General features: G+C 35.6%; 1 protein-coding gene across 1 annotated transcript in view; it reads left to right on the top strand.

Moving 5' to 3' along the window:
• The window catches only part of LOC149528693 (GTP binding protein), a 124,796-nt gene extending 99,859 nt beyond the window's left edge, over window positions 1-24,937 (top strand). Inside the window, exons 10-13 of the mRNA XM_089811358.1 lie at window positions 13,208-13,300; window positions 13,850-13,900; window positions 17,102-17,203; window positions 24,656-24,937. Of these exons, the coding sequence (XP_089667484.1) occupies window positions 13,208-13,300; window positions 13,850-13,900; window positions 17,102-17,197 (240 nt within the window). The 3' untranslated portion in view covers window positions 17,198-17,203; window positions 24,656-24,937. The remainder of the gene's footprint in view (window positions 1-13,207; window positions 13,301-13,849; window positions 13,901-17,101; window positions 17,204-24,655) is intronic.
• Window positions 24,938-26,092: the final 1,155 nt, after the last annotated feature.

The following is a 26,092-nucleotide window of genomic DNA, read 5'->3' as shown; positions in this document are numbered from 1 at the left end:
AGGTTGGTTGTTGAATTACCTAAGATTTAGTCACAAAATCATGGTGTTTGTGGAGCTTGTCAGCAAGGGAAGCAACATTGGACTATGTTTTCAGATGGTGACGCTTGGAGGGCATCCAAGGTCTTGTAGTTGGTTCATGTAGATACATGTGGACCCATAAACACTCCATCATTATCTCAAAGTAGTCATTTTTTGTTATTCGTTGATGATTTCAGCATGAAAATGTGGGTGTGTTTAATGTAGGAACTACGAGATCGCTCCAAGGATGCTTTCGACATAAATAAGAGGTGTTCAACATGATTCAAAAGTTTAAGGCCTTAGTGGAAAAGAGACGGCCTGTTAGATAGTCATTCTTCACTCCATCAATGGTGGGGAATTTTGATCTTCTGATTTCTCCAACTTATTGCGAATTAGATGGCATTAAGCATTCGCTCACTGCACTTTATGCCTCTCACTAGAGTAATATCGTTGAGCACAAGAACTATACAATCCTTGAGATGGCTTTATGAATGTTGGAGCATAGAAATGTTCCAAAGAAGTTTTGGGTGGGAGCAGTCTATATTGCAGTTTATTTTCTAAATCAGTCTCCTACATAGACCATTAAGAAGATGACCCCAAAGGAAGCCTGGTTTGGACAAAATTTTAAAATCTATCATCTTAATGTTTTTGGCTCGATAACTTATGTTTGGATTCTAGATGCTAAACAAACCAAGCTAGATATTAAGAGTTAGAAATTGATGTTTGTAGGCTACAATGATCATAGGGCTTATTGATTGTTTGATATTGACAACTGATTGCCTCATATTTTATCGAGATGTGGTGTTTGATGAAGAACTAGGGCCTTTTCAGCCTTGTTAGTACCTATTCGAATCTTGACCAAATTTTTAAATTTTTGAAATCCATCTTTCTCCCATGGATGATGAACCCGGATTAGTGGATCAATTTGCATATGCCTTCTACTGATATTTTTAAAAAAGGATTTGGGTGCAAGAAATGCCATCAAAGTAGACTAAACTACATATGGAGATAATAACCATGTTTGTGAGACCAATTCACGACTAATGTCATTTAAGTTCTAAAACTACAGTAAATGATTTTGGATAAAGATAAATCTTTTCTATTAGAGGTCTACTAGGAGGTTTGAATTCAATTTGTTGAAAGCGCTTTATAAGGTTCGTTTCCCTTTATTTCTAGTTATCCATGTGATTCATGAAACACAATGATACCCGACAATGTTCATGAATTTTATGTGGACTTGACTAACCTATAAACAAAGTTTAACAAGTTTTTGGAATATCGTTTAGTTGGGTGTTTATATGTTTTGAAGAACCTTGTCAAGCATGACCCATGAACCAAATCAAAAGTACCAAATCACTTGACAAGGCAAAGAATTTGCCCAAACATCCAACTTTGTGATGATATTGCATAACAAGTGTGGAGTCACCATCAATGCTTATGAATTTGGGCAAGTGATAATGGAATTTATGACCACATGGGCTTAGTGGATGCGGGATGCACACATCACTAAAAACGCGTAATCAGCAATTGTGATCCCCGACTTGGTGCAATCCTCATGTGTCATAGGCCTAAGAAAGGTGGTTCACAATGTTCATGCAGGCTTGATTAGTATTGTGTATTGTTAGTAACTTAACATGGGTTCATAAATAATCAAATTTTTTGACTTATCAATAGTAGAGGAAATCCTCTTCTCAATGCAATATGTTTAGAGTTTTTGATTAGAAACACGAAAAGGGAAATTTGTTTGTTCTATGCAAACAAAGTAATAGAGAACGAGATCAACTTTCCTTGACCTAGTGTGGATTTTGTTGGAAGGCTACCTAGCTAATGTGTAGGAAGTAGCATTTTCAAAGGCAATTAGGAATTTAATTAGGTCTCGAGGACTGTTTAAACCCGATTAGCATATCTAATTAGACTTTTTCAAAATCTTTTTTGTCGGTATTCTTGGGGATGTTATGGAATTGTTATTAGTATGTGTAAGAGGCAACTGGTCGTGATATTTGGGAACATTTTCAGTTTATACTAGGGACTAATCGACATGGTGATAGCTATCGCAGCAACAATTTGTAACACACAAAGGTATATTACATTTTTCGTATTAAGGAGGTTATAATTTTGGATAAGTTTAGAGGTCATGTCATGCAGGGCAGATGTTGGAGTGACAGATTGCATGAAGCAGTTCAAGCAAAGGAAGCAACATAGAGTATAGAGTTCAGGTGTATATACAAGTTAAGGGTAAGAGTAGTCCTTACCAGTAAGTGAATGATGCAAGGGAATGAACGTGGGGTGGTATTTAGAGAAGCCACAGGAAAAAGGGAGCTGTTCTTATAGAAGTGTCATAGGTGCATAAAATTGGTCCTTATGACAGGTATTGGACAAGGGATGCATAATCAGAACAACTGAGAGAGGTCAACACTCCTCATGAGATTGTCATGTAAAGCTAGGAAATATGTAGGAGATGGAATATGCAGAATAGATCATAATGTTATCAACTGTCAATGGAATGCCTCAAACAATTACGCTTGTACTTTTAACAACAAATAATCAAGAAATCTGGAATACCTTTTATGAATTAGCTGTACTCAATGTTTCATATCATCACGTGAAATCTAGCAGTATTCTCCTTGATAACAAATGGAAGACTGTGTTTATTGTTGATGTTGTTAACTGAAAGGCAGTCACACATAATGATTGAATTGCTATGTTACCCTAATATGAATCCAGTTGATTTGAAAAAGAAATACATTAGAGACTCCCATAAAAGAAATGTCTCGAGTTTCTCTTGCAATGACATATTGTATTCCTATAGAATAGATATAAGGAGATATTGGGTCTTTGTCATTGGTTATTTTGAAGGGTCAGCCACCACAAATTTGCAATGTAAGGGTGATTAAGGCCGATAGGTCAAATTTGGTCAACATGGTCAAATGGGGTAGATCAGCATAGAAATGCTGTTTGGGAGTCATTTAAGGTACATTTGAATCAAAATTGATGTAAAAATAACCATGGTATGGTCGAAGGATTATATTGTCAAAAAGAACAAAAATGTTGCATTGACAACTTTTGCAAATGTTGTCAATTATGTCCAAATTGATCAATTTCTCATGCAGTTGATGCAAATTCAGTTGTAACTGGTTGAGAAAGGAGATATTGGGTCATTGGGTCTTTGCCATGGGTTATTTTGAAGGGTCAGCCACCACAAATTTGCAATGTAATGGTGATTAAGGCCAATAGGTCAAAGTTGGTCAACATGGTCAAATGGGGTAGATCAGCATAGAAATGCTGTCTAGGAGTCATTTAAGGTACATTTGAATCAAAATTGATGTAATAATAACCATGGTATGGTCGAGGGATTATATTGTCAAAAGAGGAAAAATGTTGCATTGACAACTTTTGCAAACATTGTCAATTATGTCCAAATTGATCAATTACTCATGTAGTTGATGCAAATTCAGTTGTAACTGGTTGAGAAATATTTAAATACACTTTTTGGGTCGAGGGTACTGTGAGTTTGGTTGGAAGAATTTCAATGAAAGTGCTGTTTGTTATGCAAATTTCCTGTCTACATGGCTTAACAATCATTCACTTCTCTTTCATATGGATTGGTTGTTGTCTGAAACCAATTGGAGATTTAACTATGATGAATTATCTTTCATTCGAACCTAGTTTTAAGTCTTGTTATGATCTGTAGTGGGGGGTCTATGAATTTCTTTAAAAACAAGATGGAAACCCTGATTTTCAAGGGTTCTTGTGAAGATTGATTTAACTTTCATTGTCACTGTTGGGGAAAATCTAAAACTCTGGTATTTTGTAGTATATTCATTAACCTTTCAAATGGTATAAGTATTATGATGGGTATGCTTTTGTGTGTGGAGATAAGTTTGGCCCTAGACTGACTGTGACAAGAAGTTTTGCTGGTTTTTTATATCAGTCTTTTCCAGCCTCTGTAAAAGTAGCGTAACTTTTGATTCCACTATTGGATCTGGCTAAAAATGGGAAAACTTTTGTAACTAGGTTATTTTAAACCTGACCAGAGCTATTAGGATAATGTTTAGTTTTGCAAAATTTATTGATGACTGTGTGTGACTGATCAGAATAAAAATTCAGAATGAAATCAATCTGCTTGATACAAAGGTTGAAAAAATCAGTCGGAGTCCATTGTGGTTTTAGGTATCCTTTAAACTAAGGTATAAATCAGTTCTCCATTAATATGTTTTTATTTCTCTGATCAACCTTGTAGTGGCAGATCATGAAAGTAATGGGGCAAGTCATAAAGCACCACAAACCTAATTGCTGACTGACAAGTTGTCATTGTTATTACGTTTCAAATGAATTGTTGTCCTTGATTGTATGATTATAATACATTGTGAATATGAGGGTAATGTGTTGCACTAGAGTTTTGTTAGTCTACCAAGGATTTGGCAAATTTCCTTGTGTACATTGAACAACTAGAAGGATCTGTCCTATTAGAGAACGAGGAACATGTTTGCAGGCTAAAGACGGTGCTTCAGGGAGTAAAAATGGCTCCAAGGGCTTGGTACATAAGGCTAGACAGTTACCTCTAAGAGCAAGTCTTGAAATGGGGAATTGCATATAGCAATGTTTAATATCAAGAATGAAGGAGATGATTAACTGATTGTTGTGGTCTGTGGATGATATCATATTTAGAGCTTGTAGTGACAATATGTGCCAGGCATTTGCCACAAATAAGCAGAAGTTCAAAATGTCAATGTTTTGGTGAGTTTTCTTTCTTTCTTGGGCTGCAAATCTCCCAAGAAGATAAATGAATATTTACCTCATAAACCATGTAGATGTTGAAATTTTTTTAGGATATAGGACTGTAATCTAGTGGGCACTTTCATGGTTACAAGATGCAAATTATGGATGGTGAATCTCTTGAGGCTAACCAAACTCTATATAGGTCCCTGATTGGAAGTTTATTATATGCGACTGTTACAAACTTGACATTATGCAAGCAAAATGATTGAGGCATACTTTCAGGAAGTACCAAAGCAAACTCATGAGCAAGTAGTCAAAAGAATTTTCAAATATGGGAAGGACATCACAGATTTCAAATTTTGGTATCCAAAAGTGAAGTTTTTACACTTATAACATGTACTAATGCAAATTGGACTGACATGTTGATGACATACAAAACACTGGTGGAGGAGCATTCTTCTTTGCTAACAGTCTTGTATCTTGGTTGAGTAAAGAACATGCTTGAATTTCTTTATCTACGGTAGAGGCAGAATATGTAGCGACCATAGCAACACAGGTTGTTTGGATGTAACAAACTTTGAAGCATGTTAAGGTTGAGAAAGAGCATCTAATCTCCATATTTTGTGACAATGCAAGTGCAATAAATATATCTAAAAATCCAGTTATGCACTTTATGACAAAGCATATTCCAATCAAAAATCATTTCTTTAGAATGCAAGTGGTTAATAAAAAATGAAGTCGGATTCAATTGCTATAAAGGAATGTATTGCAGACATCTTCCAAAAGCCTCTTCCAAAAGAGAATTTTGAGTATCTAATGAGGAATTGGAGCAAATCGGTCTACCCTATTCCCTAAGTTCTTCAAGGGAAGCATGTGTCCAAGGGGAGCTATTCATTGACTTCTCTTTTGACCTAAATAATCCGTAGCCATTGATGTAAAATGGGGAGTAGGGTAAGGGGGAGCATTTAGTCAGGGGGAGAAGTTTGCTTGTATTGTACTGCAAAATTATTCTTTGTGGGGTTGTCATCAATGGCAAAGGGAGAGATTGTTGGAAATTTTCATTGTTGTCAAAGGGTAAATGTGCAAGGAAGGAGTTAAATTAAATTTCAAAGTAATCCTTACTGACCGACATATATTCAGCACTCTTAAAGGCATTCAATGTTTGGGTCGACCCTCTCTACATTGGTGCTGACCCTGTTTTACTTTGTTGGCTGACCCTTTGTATTTTGGCATCCCTCCTTGGCATTTATTTTTGAAGTAAATTTTTTTTTCACATGTGGATCAACCACCCCTTAGTATCTCTTTGAGGAACACAAAAAAAATTAAATAAAAAACATTTATTTCTACCTTGGCTGACGGAGAATAAGAGGTGCATTGGTTGGTGAAGAGCTGCAATCGTTGGTATAATTTTGAGTAAATTTGGAGATCTTCCTATTAAGCAATTCATTGAATATTTTTCCTGTTCAAAGCAGATTTGTGTAGATCTTAGACAAGATCTAAGGAGCTTATATGAACAGATTGTTTTGTTCCTTAAGAACAGAGTGTTTTACACCTTACGAGAAGAAATTTCTGGAGGGTATGAGCCGGTTCTAAGTTGAATTATTTTGGACTTAAAGGGTGAATTCAGACCCGTGAGTAGAGATTTTTGAAGATCATAAGCAGATGGTTCTAAGTTGAATTATTTTGGACTTAAAGGGTGAATTCAGACACGTGAGTAGAGATTTTTGAAGATCATAAGCAGATTTAAGAAGTAATTTTTGAACGGATGGAAGCCTGGATCTGATTCAAGAAGATTAATCACTTTTCACTTTATTCTTTTGGAGGTTGGTGCCTCATTTTTAAAGAAGTCTCTTGCTCAGGTGTGGGGATTGGTGTCTCCATGTTGTTGGTGCCTCCAAATTATCTAAAAGGGATTGGTGCCTTCTGTGGTTTGGTGAGTGCAAATATTGTAAGAAGTTTTTGTTACAAAAACAATATTTTGCCGTGGTTTCCTCCTACAAGGGTGTTCTTGTAAGTTGTGTATTTTTCTTGTGTTTCTACATGCCTAATCTTGTGTTTGTGGTCAATTAAGTTTTGAAGTAAAAGTTTGTTATAACACTGATTCACCCCCCTCCTAGTATGATCGTGTGCTCTTCATTCAAATCTATGCCCCCCCCTTCAAGTGTAGAGGTTTCAAATAAGAGCTAGTTTCTAATGTCCCCATTTCAGCAGTTGACCAAGTGTGTGTGCGTTAGCCTTGTTCTACATGGTCTTGAGGGCTAACGAAGGGTTTAATGGGATCCTGGAGTGTTTTGGCCTAGTCATTTCCAGTTTGGGCCAAAACGAAGTTGATTTACTTAGTTTTAGGCATACTTACTATTTTTAGTAAGTCGGCAAGACACAATGCAGGTCAATTTTGGTGAATGGATTTGATACTCCTCGGTGAGAGCTTTCCGATGAGCTATCACTCGCATTATTCGGAGTCCGATTGCTAATACATTTTAATGCCTGAAGTTTTATTAAAGTAACGTCTTATTTAATTGTAAAATATTAAAGTGTTACTTTAATATTTATTTTATGGGGATGTGTACCCAAGGGAGACATAAGGGGTATTTTAATATATGTTTTATATATTACACATCTTTTATCCCACATTGCCCATATGAGTTGAGCGGACCCTTGGAAATAGAATAAAAGGAAGCATTTGTGGCTTCATTAGACAGGGTTGAATATGAGAAGAAATTGGTGTGTGAGTTGCAGCTCCGTTCTTGGCATTTGAGGACGTTTATCCTCTCTTGTAACATTTTAGACGTCATTCCCTTGGGGTTTGGCCTTTGGAATTCTTTGTTATCGGCTTCATTATCAGGCAGTTTAGTTGCATTTCCAGCTATAGGCAGATTTTGTATTTTGCTCATATCTTCTTCACTACTTGTCCGATGCTTATGCCGCTTTGAGGAAATGATATTACAAAGGTAGTGGACTGATTGAAGGACAAAGTACTATAGCAGCACTGTTCATGCGGCACTACTCACACAACACTATTCATGCGGCACTATTCACGCAGCATTGTAGCAGCAAGTTCGAAAGCATGGGCTGGAGTATTATGTCAATAATGCTGAAGTAATTAGTGAGTTAATAAATCTGCCATGTATTTGGTTTTATGAATTCTGAAAATAACATTTTATTGGCAACAGTTCATTTCCACTTTGCATATTATTGTAGTTTCTTTCTTGTTTATGTTGTATGATACCAATTCCATGCACAAAACACAACAAACAAATAAACGTTTGATTTCCGGAGTTATAAGGGGTTTAAAACATTAAACGGAGAAATAAGAGGTTGAATGCAAATTGTTTGACGTAATTCCTTTCAGCAATTTGGTTTAGTTTTTTGGGACATTCAGGGGTGCCCATTACATAGTTGGAGTGGAAGATTGATGGGGTTTAGTAGAGTTTGAGGAAGAGTGAGTAGATTCTGGTTTATTATTAGAATTAATGCTTCAACACTCATTGTACTTTTTATGTTTAGCAGGGTCTTAGAATGAGAATCTTTGGCTTAGCGGTTTTAGGAGTGGAGTATAAGGAAGATTGAATAATTTCAATTTTTTTTTGAAGTAAACTTTTCTTTAGGCCTTCCTGTACTTAAAAGGGTTTGGAGCTCTGGACAAATAACAATTGACTTGTTGAACTAGAGAGATCTAATTGAACAATTTGAGGATTGTTTCTGAGTGAGATGATCATTGAAGAGCCCAAAATCACATCCCAGAAGCATCCATAGTGGAATATAAAGTAGAGGAAAACACTTGGACTGTGCTTTTGAGCTCAATTTAGAATTAAAAAAATGCACTCAAAATTTGTTTACACCTTACCACAAACTTTCAAGGGGTTGTCATTAGGTACAAGCAATGCAACAAAGTCTTGAGTGAGGGATAGTCTCTAGGTACAAGGAATACAAAAGTCCTTATTGAGGATCATTAGCTACAGCCTACTAGAGATACACAAAATTCTTATCAAAGGTTGTCATTAGGTATAGGGGATAATAACTTTGCTTTTATTTGCCACGCATCTTTTAATTGAATTTCTAAAGGATTCATGAAATATTTTCCATGCTATACTCCATGATATGAAACAATGAAATATTTGAAACATGAATGCATATAACACCAATAGCTTGATGTAGTTTGTTTGTACAAGAATTTTTATTCATATTCTTTAGTAAGAATTAGATGAATAGTTGGTAACATTGTCCATAACCCTTAAGACTGCAAAAATCGTATGATTTTGTATTGCTGAGTGTGATAGTCCTGAGATTTTAAGAGTTGAATATATTTAGAATCAGCCTAATATATAAGAAGATGACGACTCGCAAAGCAAAGGAGATGAGATGGCAATTCACAACAGATGGGTGACTATAAGTCTTGCCTTCAAAATAAACATTACACCCTTTCTAGCACGGTTACTTACACCTAAAAAGGATGTAAGCAAAGATATAACTCAACGAGTTATACTTTGTTTACATAAAAGATGCCCCAAATTTACCGCAACTCACGAATTTCTGTCATATTGATTTTTAGCGCAATCTGCTCTTATCAAAACGGCTTCACACACTGTTCTTCAACCAAAAAGAAAAAGAAAGAAAACAAAACGAAAACAATTCTATTCCTTTCTGCACCTGCTGTTCAGACACATCGAACCTCTTCAGTATATAACATTTCTCCAACCAGCAATTCATAATAACATCCCACAATTCTTCCTGTCAAGCCAAAATGCCCAGACATCATATGTTTAATGCTGCCCATCATATATCTTCATACAGCAGTCAACAACAAAAAAAACACAACACTTCAAATTCAATTATACTGACCAAAAATGGCAAGCATGGCCGAAGCATTACATAAGTTTCTAATTTTCCTTCACCATAGCTCTTTTCTATGCATAACCATATAGAAACAAATTTACACAAGGCATTATAAAGTTTAAGCTCAGCAAGCTTTAAGCTTTTAATAGTTTATCTCATCAATAGAGAGCCCAGCACATAAAATAGATATATCAGGTGTGTTTTAAAGAGAACGGAACATATTGCACTATTTAAATCAACTTAATATAAATTAAGAGTTACAACTAAACCAAATGTCTTTCAAATGTATACATCTCCAATATTATTTTCATTCACAAATGATTCCACACCAACTGGTGACAGAGCACTTAATCTAAATAGGCAAACAAGGGGACAAGCAAGCAGGTTACACAGACAATCAGATAGCTTAACCAAACAACCAACCAACTCAAACAGCTTAAGTAGGTCAAGTAGCTCAGCCCAGCAAGTAGCTCAACCGAATTTCTCTTACATTGAATAATCTTCTAAGATTTACACAACCTTGATCATCATTCTGTGACAACAGTGACAACATACTCAACACAAACTTTATGAAAATAAAGTGAGCATAACCTCCAAATATGTCGAAATGTTCAGAATAAAAAAAATTGCTCCTTCACCCAAAAGTGTGTATGGTTTGAAATTTTATACATTATAGTTTACAAGAGCAAAGATTTTGCAAAAAATGAAGTTACCATTTTTCACCAAACAAAGAGTATTTCTAACTTTTTGAACCTTTTGAACTGAATGGTGGTAAGGGTTTCATGACACTCCAATGATAGATCTAAGTCACTTGAATGCAAGAAGATGTGCAAACTTCGAGAGAGAAGTAGTATGCAAGAAGCCAAGAAGGTTGAGCAGTTTCACGCAAGCATCAAATTAGGATCTTCAACCAAGACTAGGTCTGATACCATGTTGGGATCAGCCAAAATTAGAATGCACAATACAACCTTCTAAATGAAACCAAATTAGCACAAATAGCAATATCTATCATATACAATGGAGTGTATGTAATGTACATAGTGGCCTTGCTTATAGAGGCAACGTTGATGGGGTGAGAAGGTAGGAAACAATGGTAGAGTACCCCATCCAAAGATGGAACACTTGTGAACTCACTTAACAACTGTGTGAGCAAGTGGGGCAAGTGTGTTACAATGGTGTCTCACAAAGTGATGATGCCTGTCTCAACAACATGAGGTGAGACATAACTCTAAAAATCCCAGAGTGGAGATTTAAGCAGTGTGTATAGGACTCTCTCTAGGTATGCTATAAGCTAACTAGTCTTTAAATTTATTCTTTCCACCAACATCCTTGGAGCCTACTGTGATTAGCTAGAGTCTGAATGAACATACGACCTTTCACAAGTGAAACCAAATGATCTCCAATAGCAATATATGTCATATACAGTGAGAGTGTATGTGATGTACATACTGACTTTGCTTATATAAGCAAGGCTGATGAGATGAAAATGTAGGAGACAATGACTGACTTGCCCTCCAAACATGGGACACTTGTGATTTCACTTGATGAGTGCGTGAGCAATTGGCAAGTGTTTGTACTATAGGTGTCTCCCAAGGCGATGACACGTCTCATCCAACACATGCAAGAAGACAAGGACACAAGGATTTGTCTCGTGGAAACCCTTATGGGTAAAATTCACAGTATCACTGATCAGCAAATGGGCTACAATCCTTTACATCCAAGAGCTTCAACTCTTTACATTTCATATACTAAGATAAGCTACAACCTCCTCTTTCAGCTTCAGGCATCGACCTTTTAGAGCTACGACTGTTAACCTCAAATAGTAAGCACTGAGGCTACAACCTCAAAGGTGCTTCTTACAATATTAGATATTAGGAAAGAACACTATAATGAATTTAGCTCCAGCTTTGCCGAGAATCAATCTGGAAGTATAGACACAGGATGAAGCAGTGAAGCAATCATTCGAAAGCAACTTCACCATGCTATTGATGTACATCTGTCACGCAGAGATTCTTGAACTCACATCATTTTCTTCTACCTCTGAAACACAAGCCAGACCTCGACAGAGTTCAAAACAGAAGCAATTTCATCTCCCTGGATAACTTGGATCTGTGTATATTTAAAACAACTTTCTGTTGCTCCTCCCAATGAGCACTCTATCACTAGAGTCTCCCCGTAAACTCCTCCTTGTCAAGATTATTCAGAACATACTTGCCTTCAACATACAAGTACAGAGACATCTCTTGGGCATTGTCAAATCATTTGATCTACATATACCAGAGCTCAGAGATATCTTTATATTGTGTTCCACACTCCGAATTTAACACAGCCACCTTTTTTATTTTTTTTGCTCGGCATCCTCCAAAAACTTGTATATTCACTGCATACACCTCTGATGCATGTAATCATCTAACCAACCGTTTTTTTGGGTGCCGTTACATGGTGTCATTTCGCCAAAACAACTTATTTTTTTTAATTCCTCAAAAAGCTTCCAAAAAAAACTCTAAACTCTTGCCATAGATATTTCAGAATATATCCAGCTGTCTGTTACTGCAGAAGCATTTCCTTCAAAGAGAAACGATTGAGCACTCCTCACAGATGTGTCCAAAAGCTATTAGAAAAGTCCACAACAATTATGCTACTTGCGTCTGCTGTTTTCTACAGATACACTCGATTTGATGCTAAAAGAATATAGATGCTCGATTCATTTTCAGAGAAGATCCATACCAAAGCATTTTCCGTCCGCCTTCTTGGTCTCACTCCACCCAGCATAACTCCTATAGAACTGTTTTTTGTTTTTTGTTATCAATGCTACCCAGCAGCATCCATGAAGTGACAGAGACTGAAAAAAAAGAAGCTATCATAAAAATTCTTCTGCTCATGATTCAGTCTGAAGAGGAGTAGTTTGGAGACACTCGTTACACTTTGTTAAACTTGCCAAAGAACTCTGTCAGGACGGTTTCAAATGAGTCATCTACTTGAGCACAATTTGACACCTGCTCCATTTTTCATTCAGAATGTTTGCACACAGCGGTACTGTACACTCAGGATTGATCCTTCACACTTGGCACACAGATGACAGCATTAACGTGCAGCTGACTGAAAATACATAATACAACCTAGATTCCTCAACCAGCAATGACGACTGATGGCATATTAACAAACTGGTTAATTTAAGCACTTGTATATCAGACAGAACGTGGGTAGAACACAAAGCAACTGTTGACATCAATGATACAAAAAACCAGCACTATTTACACCAACAAAACATTTATAAAAAATGCCTTTGTGCAAAATTTGATGGTGAAACATTTATCAAAAATGTGCTTCCCAGAAGATTGATTATGTGCTATGTATTCTTTTAATTGCAAATAAGAGGACTTTAGTTTATGATAGCTCAGACAAAATAGTTTCAAGAACTGCAAATGGTCAGGTCCAAACTACACCCTGGATAGCATATGATCGAACTTTGACATAATTCTTATGTGAATAATGTTTTATTGGATGTGTACTATTTTGCTGTGGACTTCTCACTGGCCTTGCATTCTTTTATTAGGTACACTTCTGTTTTTTCATTTCGATTATGATAAGTTACTGCTATAAAATAGTGAGCATAAAAACGATACTTTTACAGGTAAAATGCTGGCAAGTTAGAAAGCAAATCAAGGCTCCTCAGGCAGCAGGCACTATACACACTGATTTTGAAAGGGGCTTCATTTGTGCTGAGGTGATTCTTTGGATGCACCTCCTTTAGCTGATGATGTTGGATTAGGTTTTATTTTTGCAGATGTTGTTGATATAAAAAATACTTTGTAAAATTCTATTTTAAGGAATTATTGAAAGATATGTTTTGTTTGTATGAGGTCAAGTTTTATATGATGGAATACGAGCATCCAAGTGATAATGTTTTAGTGATTGGACAAGATCTTTTGCCTCTTGTGCTTTCTGTGGCTGGAACTGTCGATGAGGTTTATGTTTGGTTCAAATTATGAGAAATTTTAATATGGTTTATAATTTATCCCAGTTAGAAGTTCTTGTGGATCATGTTTACTCATTGGACTCTTCGTAGTTTCTCTTGATGCTATGGACGCTTTACAGATTTCCTAGTCATCATTCATGCTATCGGCACGTGGATATGAAACTAAAAGGAGCTATTTGTAGTGTTTGGTTTTAAAAGTATCTTAGAATCAATAAATTCTTGGATATATAGTCAGTAAATATGCCACAAGAATTTGAGGGATCAATGCGATACTGATGTTTAATGTTATATGAGCAGGTGATGAAATTTGAGGATTTGAAGGAGTTGGGCAGTGAAGCAGCCGTCAAGGTAGTTTCTTTATTTCTTGACTATCATGATTTTAATTTACACATATTTCTTTTATTTTGAGTTGTAAAAACTATTGATGCATCATTTGATGTAGATCTATTTCCCAGGTTTAGGACATTTTGTTGAAAGGACAACAAAAAGTCAAAATTCACCTGTAGAACTTTTGTTCCACCAGCTTTTAATTATATGACAGATTGCAAATGTGTCTACCCCTGCAAATATGTCAGTATGGATGAATTTGATAATACTCGGTGACTTTGCAAGTAAAATGTGATTTTTAACAGTTACACAATCTAAGTATCTGAAGGAACTTTGGATATGGAAAAGGGTGGAAGTATCAGGACAAGGGTTAATAAAAGAGTATTCTATTAAGATATCAAACTTAAATACTGTGACACTCTCCTAGTTTCAATGAAAGATTGGATGATAAGTGAGCTCTTGTGGGACAATTTTAGCGTAAATGAGTTAGCTTTCAGATAGTTGTGGGTAGTCATTGAAGGTCTTGAGTTGATTCCAGTAGGGGGAGTGGTCCTTTTCTTGTCAATTGTTTTGGGGTTTAGGCATTGAAACCAGAGGCTTACCAGATGTATCATGCAACATAGGAATTTTTTTTAAAAAAAAATTGATTTGAAAATAACAAGTTTTCTCCCCTACTTATTAAGTAGATTTGTCAATGGTGAGTTGTTCCTCCATACTGCTCTATCCAGTCAGAAAGTGCAATATTTTTCTGCCCTCTAGGTGATTGTAGCGAGGGGAACACACGAGACAACATAGAGATTCATCTAGGTTGTTCATCATCTGCACTTGACAAAGCCTGTACATTTGCATTAGTTAAATTTCACTCAATATTTTACATATGTTCCATTGATAACATTCAAATGCAATACATAAATCTTTGGTGAAATTACTTGCTAATAAGTAATGATGGTGCCATGAGAATGTGCATGGTTTATGGATGCTATTGGTAATATACTTTTAAAATTTAATGTTTGTTTTAAAGAATGGTATATCTATTGAACAATTTTAAGGGAGAATATATTTTTTGGTAAAACAGACAGCTCTGTGGAAGTGGATTTTCCCATCCTTAAAAGTAATATTTTGGTCATATTATTAATAGGCTACAAGACTGCAATGAATTTACATATAAAAAAGAGTTCATGGACAGTACCAGTTGAGCATCATTGTAATTTGTAACAAAACAATCGTGATAAATTAAAATATGGTCTCCAAGTTATAACCTCAGTAGAATTAAAAAGAAGCCAACCAGTAAACAATGGATCCTCACAATATGATGTTCAAAGTTCAAATGCAAAAAAAATCTATGAGGAAACACATAGCGAAGCCAATACATTATATATCTTTATGACATACTATTATGACTAACTGACAAAAATAGTGAGCCATAAATTAAGAAAATCTCAACATAAAAATAACTTTACCTAGTTATCTTTTCTGTATCTTTTAGCCTTATTCTTTGCATTAGTTTTCTTTTCTATTAGCTCTATCCTTTGCTCAACAATTTCTTTTAGCCAGTAACTACAGCCTGCAAGGAAAAGGAGTGTATGGAGAACCTGCTTCATTTCAATATCAGAAGACAAATCTCGTTGAATGACATAGGAGAAACATCAGCAGGTGTGAAGCTTGTTGGAATGCTTGTCCGTTTCAATATCATAAATAGTTTACTCATTGTGACCATAGTTACCCTTTCACACATCTGCAGTCCAGCAAGGAGTTGCATCTTTTTGTTTGCAATGATCCCCAAGGTGTGGAATTGTTCATCCTCATTCACATTTACTATCCCTCTTTTCTCTCTGAGATTTCAGCGCCAACCCATAAATTAACAATGTAGAGCTACTTGTCGAGCGAAGCCAATGTGCCTTTCTCTTACCTTGGAACTCATCTTTATTTCTATCATTCCATAAATCTTAAAAATTTACAGCCATTTTGGAATTGAATTGACTTCCCGGTGCGATCTCCCTACCTGTGTTACTTGAGTGACCTGTGCGCTATTTGTGTGTAGCTCAGCTACCAACTCACACTTCTTGCTCAGCGTTCTACCGGGTACTCGCCCTTGTGCTTTTACTCTTGTGTCTGAGTCTACACTGGACTTTTCAGAGTCGTTTTTCCTCATCGCTCTTTTAACCACTGTTTTCCTTCTTGGCAATGGATTTGGCTGGAGATCCTCTGCCCCCTCACCCGTTGTAGCTCACACTGCTTCAACTTACCAGCAGAAGCCATTAGATATCTCATATCACCATTACTGAGTAGCTCAAGTAGCTCAGGTGGCTGGAGATTGAAAAGATATTACTCAAAACAGCTGAGCAAGGTTTATCAGATATGCTTTTGAACAGAAATCCTTCTACAAGGTAATGAAAAGACATTCCAAACTAATTGAGCATGGGGACTCAAAAAATAAATGTTAGACCCAACATTACCACCCACAGGACATCTTATCAACAAGTAGGGAACAGACAAAGCCAACTGCTAACTTATTAAGCAAAAATAAACAAAAAATTCCTTTTTTGTATCAATGTTTAAAAATGTTTAACCGTTTTCAACTAGACATCAGGAGGATGCACAGCTCCTACACAATATTGAATTTGGTAAAAATCATCTTTGTAAATGCAAGCAAGCAATACATATTTAGAACTGGCCTTCTTCAAATTAGGTCCACCTCTTCATCTGATGTTTTTAAACCAATTATTTTTATCAGCTTGCAAGTGAGTTGAAAGATAAACAGCGAGAGAGCAAAGCAGCATCGAGCACCTTGTTTAAATATTTTCAGAGAGACAAAATTTCTCCTGAGGTCATCCCAAGAAGTAATCCAGAGTTCCTAATGTCTCATTAAAATATTGATTATCATCATTATGCCAAATCTTGGCTGAGCAGCCCCTTATCATTATGCTGTAGGTTCCACCATACGGGAACAGTATCATAGTTTCACTAATTATTATGGCATTCAAGTTATGAATTTAGCTGCTGTATGTTGTCTAATAAGGTAGCACTTCATATTTATTAATTAAATTGCTAAAAGGAAAGATGAACATGAACGATACTTTTTGTTTAGTTGGTAGTTGCCTTTTTGACCACAAATAAAGAGCTAACTTTCTCTATCGCCTAATCCATTATGATTTCTCTCTTTTTATTAAAACTTTGTAAAGTGTTTACTGATTAATGTGCAAATTTTTATGAGTGACGCAGGCTGCAGGCAAGTATAGACAAGAGGGGAAGACATATGTGGTACAGGATGGGGACATTATCCTTTTTAAATTTAATGTCACTGGTGGGAAAAAGTGATGGCTGGTAAGACTGTTTTTCATCATTTGATTGAACTGATAGCATTTTTTATGAAATAATTGCAATTGCACTAAGAATTTTAATTTTTGTTACCTATGGATATTACAACTTAAATCACATTTGAAAGTGGGTATTTAGCTATTCTGAGTAATGAAGAATGTTGTTAGAAAGAGTTGTGTCCACGTTTAACTGTCACATCAAACTTGAAGACTAAAAAATAGAACAGCATATATATTTTGCCATGATCCCACATGGAAGTGAGTATGTAGACAATCTGGGTAACGAATAATGTTACCAACACCCAAAGTTTTGAGGCATGGTTAAGAGATATTCTGAAAAATAATGTAACTTCATAAGAAGTGATCGATGTGATATATTTTTGTAAAGTATAATTATTTAGATCACTAGTTATAAGGTATAATAATTTCATAAGGGGTTGATGTATGGCAATGAAAGCTCTATGTAAACAGTGGGTTTCTATGTTTGAATGGGATGCGTTTGCATTTTTCTGGTAATGTTTGTTGAGGGATATTTGTCTTTAGGGATATATTTCCTTGGAAGAAATTGTAATTTTTTTCCTGCGGGTTATGAAGTTTTCCAAATTCCAACTCAAGTTTCCATTTTTCTTTTAATCCTTTTCTAAGAGGCTGCGTTCAGTGTCTCCTCCAATGACGAGCCTTGGTAAGTAGGCTCCCTCGGCAAGTGGAACTCCATATAGGGTTTGACCTAATTTCCATTGATTGTTTGACATGCTACTTGGTGATCAGCTGTTATGAGCACACCATAATGATTTTTAAGTATTTTTAATGTTCCCAAGAGCCCCAGATCAGACATAGAAGCTCTGTCAAATTTTAGTTTTAATCAGTTTTCAAGAGGTGATACTCAATACCCATTTGGGATGATTGTGCAAGTCATGAATCAAATTTGAAAGGAAAATCCCATTGTTGTGACAGCAGCAATACAAATGTCAAACATATTTGATGCGAGTCCAATCTTCCATCCCTCTTTTTATTGTATATGATAGATGTCGAAAGCTTGTTATTGTCCCGAATGTTTATTCTCTCGCTTCCAGAGATTCTTTTATTGTGTTCCATCTAGGCTTGCCAAAACATTGCCTGGGGCCTATTCAGTTGATTTTCCAATGATGGCCATCTGGGTGCTTTCTTTTGTATTTCTTTACTAGCACTGGAGCCAAACTGGGATTTCTTCTCAAATGGTTCCCACAATAATAATTTATTTGATAAGATGAGCTTTGTGTGCACTAGCTGGTGTGCCCTATGATTTCATCCTTTTCCTGAAAACTATAAATATCCTTTGTTGTAATAAATTTTTACCCCTCTTTTTCCAAAGTCTACTAATTGGAGTTGTAATATGTTGCTACTAGTATATAGTGGACTTGATTTTTCTAATACCTTTTTGAGTAGTGGAATTATAACTTACAAGGCTTTGCTTTTGTAGTTCTTCTTGTATAAGTTGAGGTTTCTGTTAGGTAGGGGTAGGGGAAAAGTGTGACTTTCTTATATCCTCTAGAAGCTCATTGCTGTTCTGCTCCTCCTGCAATTCTGGAAAAGCGAGGCCACCAAGAGCTTTTAAAATCAGAATTGCATGGACTGGTTGCAGAGAGGTACTCATATATGAACTTGATGTTTATTTTTCAAAAGCAACTAAATGAAATCATTCAAATAGAGCAATCAAACTGCAGATTTAATAAATATGTTATTAATTATATTTAAGTTATTAAAAGTCAAATATTACTAATCTTTTTTTTAATAATAAATAAATGTAAAAACAAAGTTGAAATTCTCAACTTTTAAATAACAAATGTATGAAATTAATAAATAATAATTAAGTACTTAGTTGCTACCAGCTGAATATATCTAAAGACAAAAATAATTAAATTATAATATATTTAATTTTAAATAATATATAATCTAGCAACTATATGCATAAAAATTTTAAATGATGAGCCTAATGAAATATCCTATAAGTAAGAAAATATTAAACTCAAACAAAAATTGATGCCAAATTAAATAATGCTAAACTCTGCTCCACGGAGTTTTCGGGACAGGGACATTTTAGGGGACAGGAATGTGTTTCCAGTACGGGTACGGGTCAAAGCCAAAATTTAGGAGACGGGACCTCAGGGGACAGCCATAAAATATAGGGGATTTTAAATTTTTTATATATGGAGAATTAGACTTCTTCAAAGTTTAGAGATATATTTCAAATATGTATATCATAACAATGATATCATTGATAAACCATTCACCATAGAATACATGGAAATTGAAAACTATCAAGATTAAAATCAAAACAAGAATATGATATGATGATATAAAAATATGATATACGACATATCCGAATATCGCATACAATTAGCAAGAATGCCCAAAGGCTCCAAGTATCAATCTAGATTCTATCATCATCATGCATGAAATCAAAATGACATAATCACTAATGAAAATAAATACTAAATACTATAAGTGTAAATGAGATGTCCAACTCCATAATAATCAAAAGCAATAATGTATCTGAGTATCTGCAAAGCGGAAAGCCAAATATATGGCTGTCCTCTAGGAATCTAAATCTCTATCTAAATCAAGATCATCATCAGTCTCCTTTGAATCACTGGCAGGGGTAGGGTCCTCATCCAATGGAACACCAAGCAGCCCTGTGGGTGTGTTATCCTCATCAATCTGCAATGCATCCTTAGGATTAACATCCCAACGTAGTGCTGGAGTCTGTCGATACTCAAGACTCTGTCGCTCCTATAGTTGCAATACACTATGAACAGCCACAAGCTTCTCCGATTGTCTAGAGGTAAGGTTGTTCCTCTTGATCGATTGAATGGAGCTATATGTAGACCAATTCCTCTTTGCAATAGAGGAACTCACAACTTGTGAGAGAAGACGGGTGGCAAGGCCTTTCAGCTTAGGTGCGTCTCTACCATGCCATGTCCACCATCCAATCGGGTCCTTTTGAGCTAATGTAGCTCTATTAGTCCTCGCCTCTAGTCTACCAAATGTTGGACCACGAAGATTGGCAAAGTCAAGCCATTGCCCTCGAATTTTTGCAGCATCCTCTGCACTATACATTTTTGAAAGGGCCTTGAAGAAGCCCTCCTTCACCTATATTGAACAAACAAAAATTAAGAAGTGAGAACTTAGAGTTTATAAACTTTACAAATAAAATAAATAATTAAAAAACGTATTATAAAATCAAAATTCTTTAATAAATTAAACTCACCTCCTCATCATTAGATGGAGGCACTTTCCCAGGCCTTGGTGCATACCATTTTGGATTGACTGCATAGGCTGCCATATGAAGTGGGTTGTTCATAGTGTTCCACCTTTTCGTTACAATGGGCTTAAGATGCTCCTCATAGAACTCCAAAGTAGGTTCCTTATCTTTAACAGCTTGCTTGATTTGCCCAAGCATGCTATCAAAGGTCTCATAAATCTCTCCAAGGCTAGGAGAGTTAGTATCAGCATATCTAATGACCTGCACAATAGGGTCAATGAAGGAGCAAATGTATCTGCAAATGAAAGAAAATTGCAAGTGAGAAACATCATATGTTAAAAAAATCAGCAAGTGCATAAATCAGAAATGTTTTTATTAAATTAGCAATAACAATTATGATGTCAATCATTTAAGTTTCTTACCTCATTGTGGTCCACCAATTCTCATTCAGGATTCTTCGTTTGACAAGTCTTCCATCTGGGGTGCTTGATTCATGCCATCTATTCCACTCAACATTGACCACCATGGATTGTAAAGCCTCTTGGACCTCAAGCATCCTCTCCAACAAAATGAAGTAGCTAGCATATCGCGTCTCCACGGGCTTGAGGAATTCCTTTTTGGAAAATGTCCTAAATAATGCAAGAGATGTGTGATGATTGCAAATAAACATTTGCACGTCTCTAGCCTCAGACACCATAGTCTTTATCCAATCATTTTTTCCCAAGTCCTTCAAGGTGTTATTCAATGCATGTACACAACATGGGGTCCAAAAAATGTGTCTATAGGTGCTCCCTACTATCAATCCAATTGATTTACACACCCGGGCTGAATCAGTGACTACTTGCACAACATTTGAAGCCCCTACCTCTTCTATAGCATCCTTCAAAATCTGAAATTGGAAGGATGCATCCTTCTTTTTTCCCGAACAATCAACGGCTCTAAGAAAATAGGCCCCTGCTGTACTAGTGACAATAAGATTGATGAGTGGCCAATGTTTGATATCGGTCCAACCATCCATGATAATAGAACATCCATCACTCATCCATGTTTGCCTCATATCCTCCATCAAAATGTTTACTTTTGAGTACTCTTTGTCAAGGATAGTGGTGCATAATTTAGTCTCTCCTGGTGGTACAAATGAGGGACCAGCAGCATAAATATCTTTGCACATTTGTTTATAGAATGAGGAACGAGAAACATGGTATGGTATGCCATGAGCAACAAGAAATCTACCAATGGACTCTTTAGCTCTCTCTTTTGCTTGTATGTTAAATAAATTAGCCACATTGGTATCTCTCTTAGTCTTGGCCTTTCCCTTCCCTTTACTAGTAGTGCTAGTGGGAGTCAATGAGGGTATGGGTGTGCTACTTGTAGGACCCCCGGATTTCAATAACTCCCCCTCCACATACAACCTATTGGCCTCAAGTTTTTTTTCCTCCGTAATTTTTTTGCAACCTTTCATCCCTTGCCCGCCTATCCATAAAAGATGGCAATACACTCTTGTGTAGCTCCCAAAATAATGCTTCTTACATATATGACACTCCCATTCCCTACTACCCCCCGAATTTTTCTTCTTACTCTTGTCTATCTTTGTGGCAAATTGTAAGAGAGTTTTCTTAGGGTTGAATGGGCCTTTGGCATATTGTTTTAGGGCTTTGGAAGAGCACTCAAATGGATTAGGCATTGCATCTTCCATAGGGACATCTACATTAGGCTCATCAATGACTGCCTTAGGTTTTTTTCTTGGTCTTTGTAATTGTGACACTAGAGTTTCTTGCATGGCAACTTCCATGCTATCACTACTTCCCTCACTCTCACTGCTGCTCATGTTTTTGCCTTTGGATTTTACAATGATTTATAGTATATTGCTGCAAGTTATAGAAAAAAAAAAAAACATTTCAATGTTTCATTCAACATGCCTTCTCTATGTCATTGAAAAATGACAACAAACAACAATGAAGTTTGAATCAAACAAAAAGAAAATAAAAAACATACCTGGAATGAAGTAGACATGAAGGCAAAACCTCCTCTTCCACCTCCAAAACACACTCTTCTTTTGTTGTTGATGTTTTCCTCTTCCTCTTCTCAACTTGCAAACAACTCCAAATGAGCAATGAACTCCAACTTTAACTATTTAAGAAGATACATTAGGGTTAACATCAATGTGGGCCCCGGGCGGAATAGAAAAGACCAAAAAATTTTTTTAAAAAACTTCTTTTTTTTTTTCATTTTTAAGTCACCCGCAGCCGGTTGGAAAATTGGGTATGGCGTGGGCAAAAGGGTACGGGCAAGGGACGGGAACGACATCCCCGGTACGGAAATCCGTACCCCTGTTTCCTATCAATTTTTTTTCAGTTTCAGGGACGGTCCCCTTTTCACTCAATCCAGGACGTCGCAGGGTACGGCCAAAATTTGTACCCGCATCCCTATTTCGTACCCAGTACGGGTACTAGGGTACAGAGGCAGGGGGACGTGTCCCCGTGGAGCATAGATGCTAAATTGATAAATATTCCAATGAGATTAGTAAAAGCGTGAAACATAAGCGTAAAGAGGAAAAAAGCAATTTCAATCTCCAAATATTGCACGAGATCCATGCACAAAGAAATGTGGCGGCAAGGAAAATTTTCCAGATGAAAGGAACGTGTAAGTGTATGGGGGAGGGGGGTAAATTGTTGGGTTGGTATGCTTGCAACAATAATGATTATTTCCCAACCACAAAGAACTATATAATTCCCAATTGTTTTCCTATTCAAGAGACAAATGACATAATTTAATGCACAAGATAATTAATTCAAATAAAGTGAATATACAGACATTCAAATCAATAAGCTCTCCCTCGTCTTCTCTCCTCTTTGCAATTGTAAGCTCTCTAATTTGTTCTTGTTTATAATAACATGGAAATTCTTGTTTATAATAACATGGAAATTCTACTTTATTATGATAACATGAAAATTTGATTTTACATGTGGTTGTAAATACTAAATCTTGAAGAATCACCTTTGTTATATAGACTTCTCTTTGGATTTCAAGACTGATTTAGGTTTTGATTGAATAGATTACTCAGACTAATGAAGACTAATAAAGATTTTATGGGTTATTTACAAAATTGTTTGATTATAAGACTAAATAGATTGATCAGAAGACTGATTAGATTGAAGAGAAGACTAAGTTGATTGTCCAAAAACTGACTGATTAGATTGAACAGAAGACTGATTTGATTGATAAGTCAAGTGAATTGATTGATTAGATGACAAAGTAGATTGTATTGATTAAATGACAAAATAGAGGTGGAACTAGATTAATTAAGATTAAATAAATTCACAAATTATCTAATTGAACAAGATTATGAATAAATAAATTGTATTTTAAGAAAACTTAGCTGATATGATGGAAGTGAAATAATTAAATAAAACAATTATTTATTTCAATTATAAAAGTCATAGTTAGTAAATTAAGTAATTAAAAGAACTATTTAATTGTGATGACAAGAACTAGAAATGTTAGTTTAATTAAATTCATAAGAACTATTCTTTTCAAGTTCGACAATAGACATTAATTACCTCTTGATTATGGCGACTCAGTCGATCGGGAGCGTTGATCAATGCAACGCCCCTTGTGCTCGTGATCCCGTCTCTACATTGTCCCTACTAACGTATATTCATTTGACTGAGGAGCAGCTCCATGTATTTAAAAGAATTATTAGATAAAATTAAACGAGAACTGAAAAATTAACGAAATGAATCTTAAATAATTAAATAATTAATTACAATCATCCATTTATTGAATTTGAAGAGAAATGATGAATTTGAATTTAAAGTAGAAAAATGACACATAACTTATTTAATTGAACTTCTTTCTTTTTGGGTAAAGACATCCGAAATGAGTCCAGTCCCCAATTTTCACCCAAACCAGGATTCAATCAGAACAAGCAACGTGTAGGGGCTTTTGTCGTTTAATTTCTGAAGAAGCACCACATTATTGAGGAGAATGTGGTTGTGTGAAATTTCCTATATGATTTTTTTCCCTTTATAATGTTGCAGATTTACTATTTGAGATATATTTCTAGTAAAAACACAAGATATTTGTGATAAGTTGCTGCTATTTAAATACGTTTCAGTAAGTTCCTAGAGATTCCAGTTCTAAAATAGTTTGGTCAATCATGTGAAGTCATGAGAGAATTTGTTGCTGTAATGCTTATAGACGTAAAATTCTGTGCAGGTTCACTTGTAAGGGTGTGCAAGGCTCCTTGTCAATAGAGGACATGTTTTTTCCGTTGAAGGAAAGCCCTTGTTGAGTGTTTAAGGCATGCACTATAGGATGATTATAATGTTAAAGAAAACACCATTGGGCAGTTCCATAGTTATTGGTAGCATCCATTCCTTAATGGCTGGCGACTTATTTTGAGAGGGGATACCCTTATTCCATTCATAATTTGGTGGGAATTATATTGTAACCTAAGAACATTTTTTGCTTTGATTAATTGAACATTTTTCTATTTCAGATGTCATGCTTATTGTGTTAATTTGTTCTTCTTTAGTACAAAATATAAAACTTCTGTAAAAATCTATTCCAGTTTTGTATGATACAATTTAGTTGTAGTTTTATCTTGTATTAATTCTAGTGAAGCATTCAATAGTAAATACTATTTTGTTATTTGTATGCGATGAAAGTGTGCTGTTGTTTTAGTCACGGTTTGTATCAAATAATTACGTTATCATTTGTATATGATAATATAATTTATTAAATAAATTTAGAACTTTTTAAATTCAATTTAGATTGTGGAAAAAAAATAAAGTTACTCTCCCTAATGTCTAGTTCTTATTTGGTTAGCGATTTTGAAAGTCTCGTGAAGAAGATGGCTTGGCTTTGATTCGTTGACGTTGAAAGTACGAGTGACGTGCATGATGGTTTAATGAGAGGAAATGGAATCTCTTGAGGTAAACTTGGGCCCTATGGCGCTGGTTGTAATGTTGAGATGTGATGTGAAGCTTCATTCGAGCAAATTATAAAACGATTGTGAGTGGCAACTACCAATGAGGTTAGAGCACTCTATGAAGGCCTCAAGTAGTGAATAACTTTCTTTTTCTTTTATTGACATTGGATATTAAAGGGCATTCACAAATATGTGTAATGGTAAGAGCAAAGGCAATAGATTAGAGTTACAATGTGGGTGGACTTCAATGTACTACTATTATTAGTTAAGGTTGAAAATTTCCATGATAACCTGCAAATATGGGGAATCCAATATAATGGGGGATCTGTTAACAAATTGTGGGATTGAACAATTAGGTGACATGGTAGTAGATGATTGAAGCAATTGTTGGCCAATATTGATAAAGATCTTGAAAACAAAATTGAATTCCAATTATGATATTTTGTTTGTTGATGGCATACGTGTGAAAGGCGATTTCAAGAATATATTTTTTAGAACAGTATCTAAGGCAATTTATTTTGTGAGTATGATGAAGGTTTTCCAAATACTATTTAGTAGCCGTGTGATAACATGGGCAACCATAATTAGAAAGATAGCAAGGTTGTGCTTATTAATGCTTCTAAGGACTTCACATCCTACTTTGGATAACCATTACCAACAGTCCCTCAAGAAGGGTAATCTTCAAAATTGTGAGGCATAAATTGTTTGATAAGAGATGTGCA

The sequence above is a fragment of the Cupressus sempervirens genome, chromosome 11, assembly GCF_028749045.1.
Source record: "Cupressus sempervirens isolate cs-2001-9-10 chromosome 11, ASM2874904v1, whole genome shotgun sequence".
In the NCBI taxonomy this organism is placed as follows: Eukaryota; Viridiplantae; Streptophyta; class Pinopsida; order Cupressales; family Cupressaceae; genus Cupressus; species Cupressus sempervirens.
Note: the sequence above shows the minus strand (reverse complement) of the source record. Positions and strands in the feature narration are given on the sequence as shown.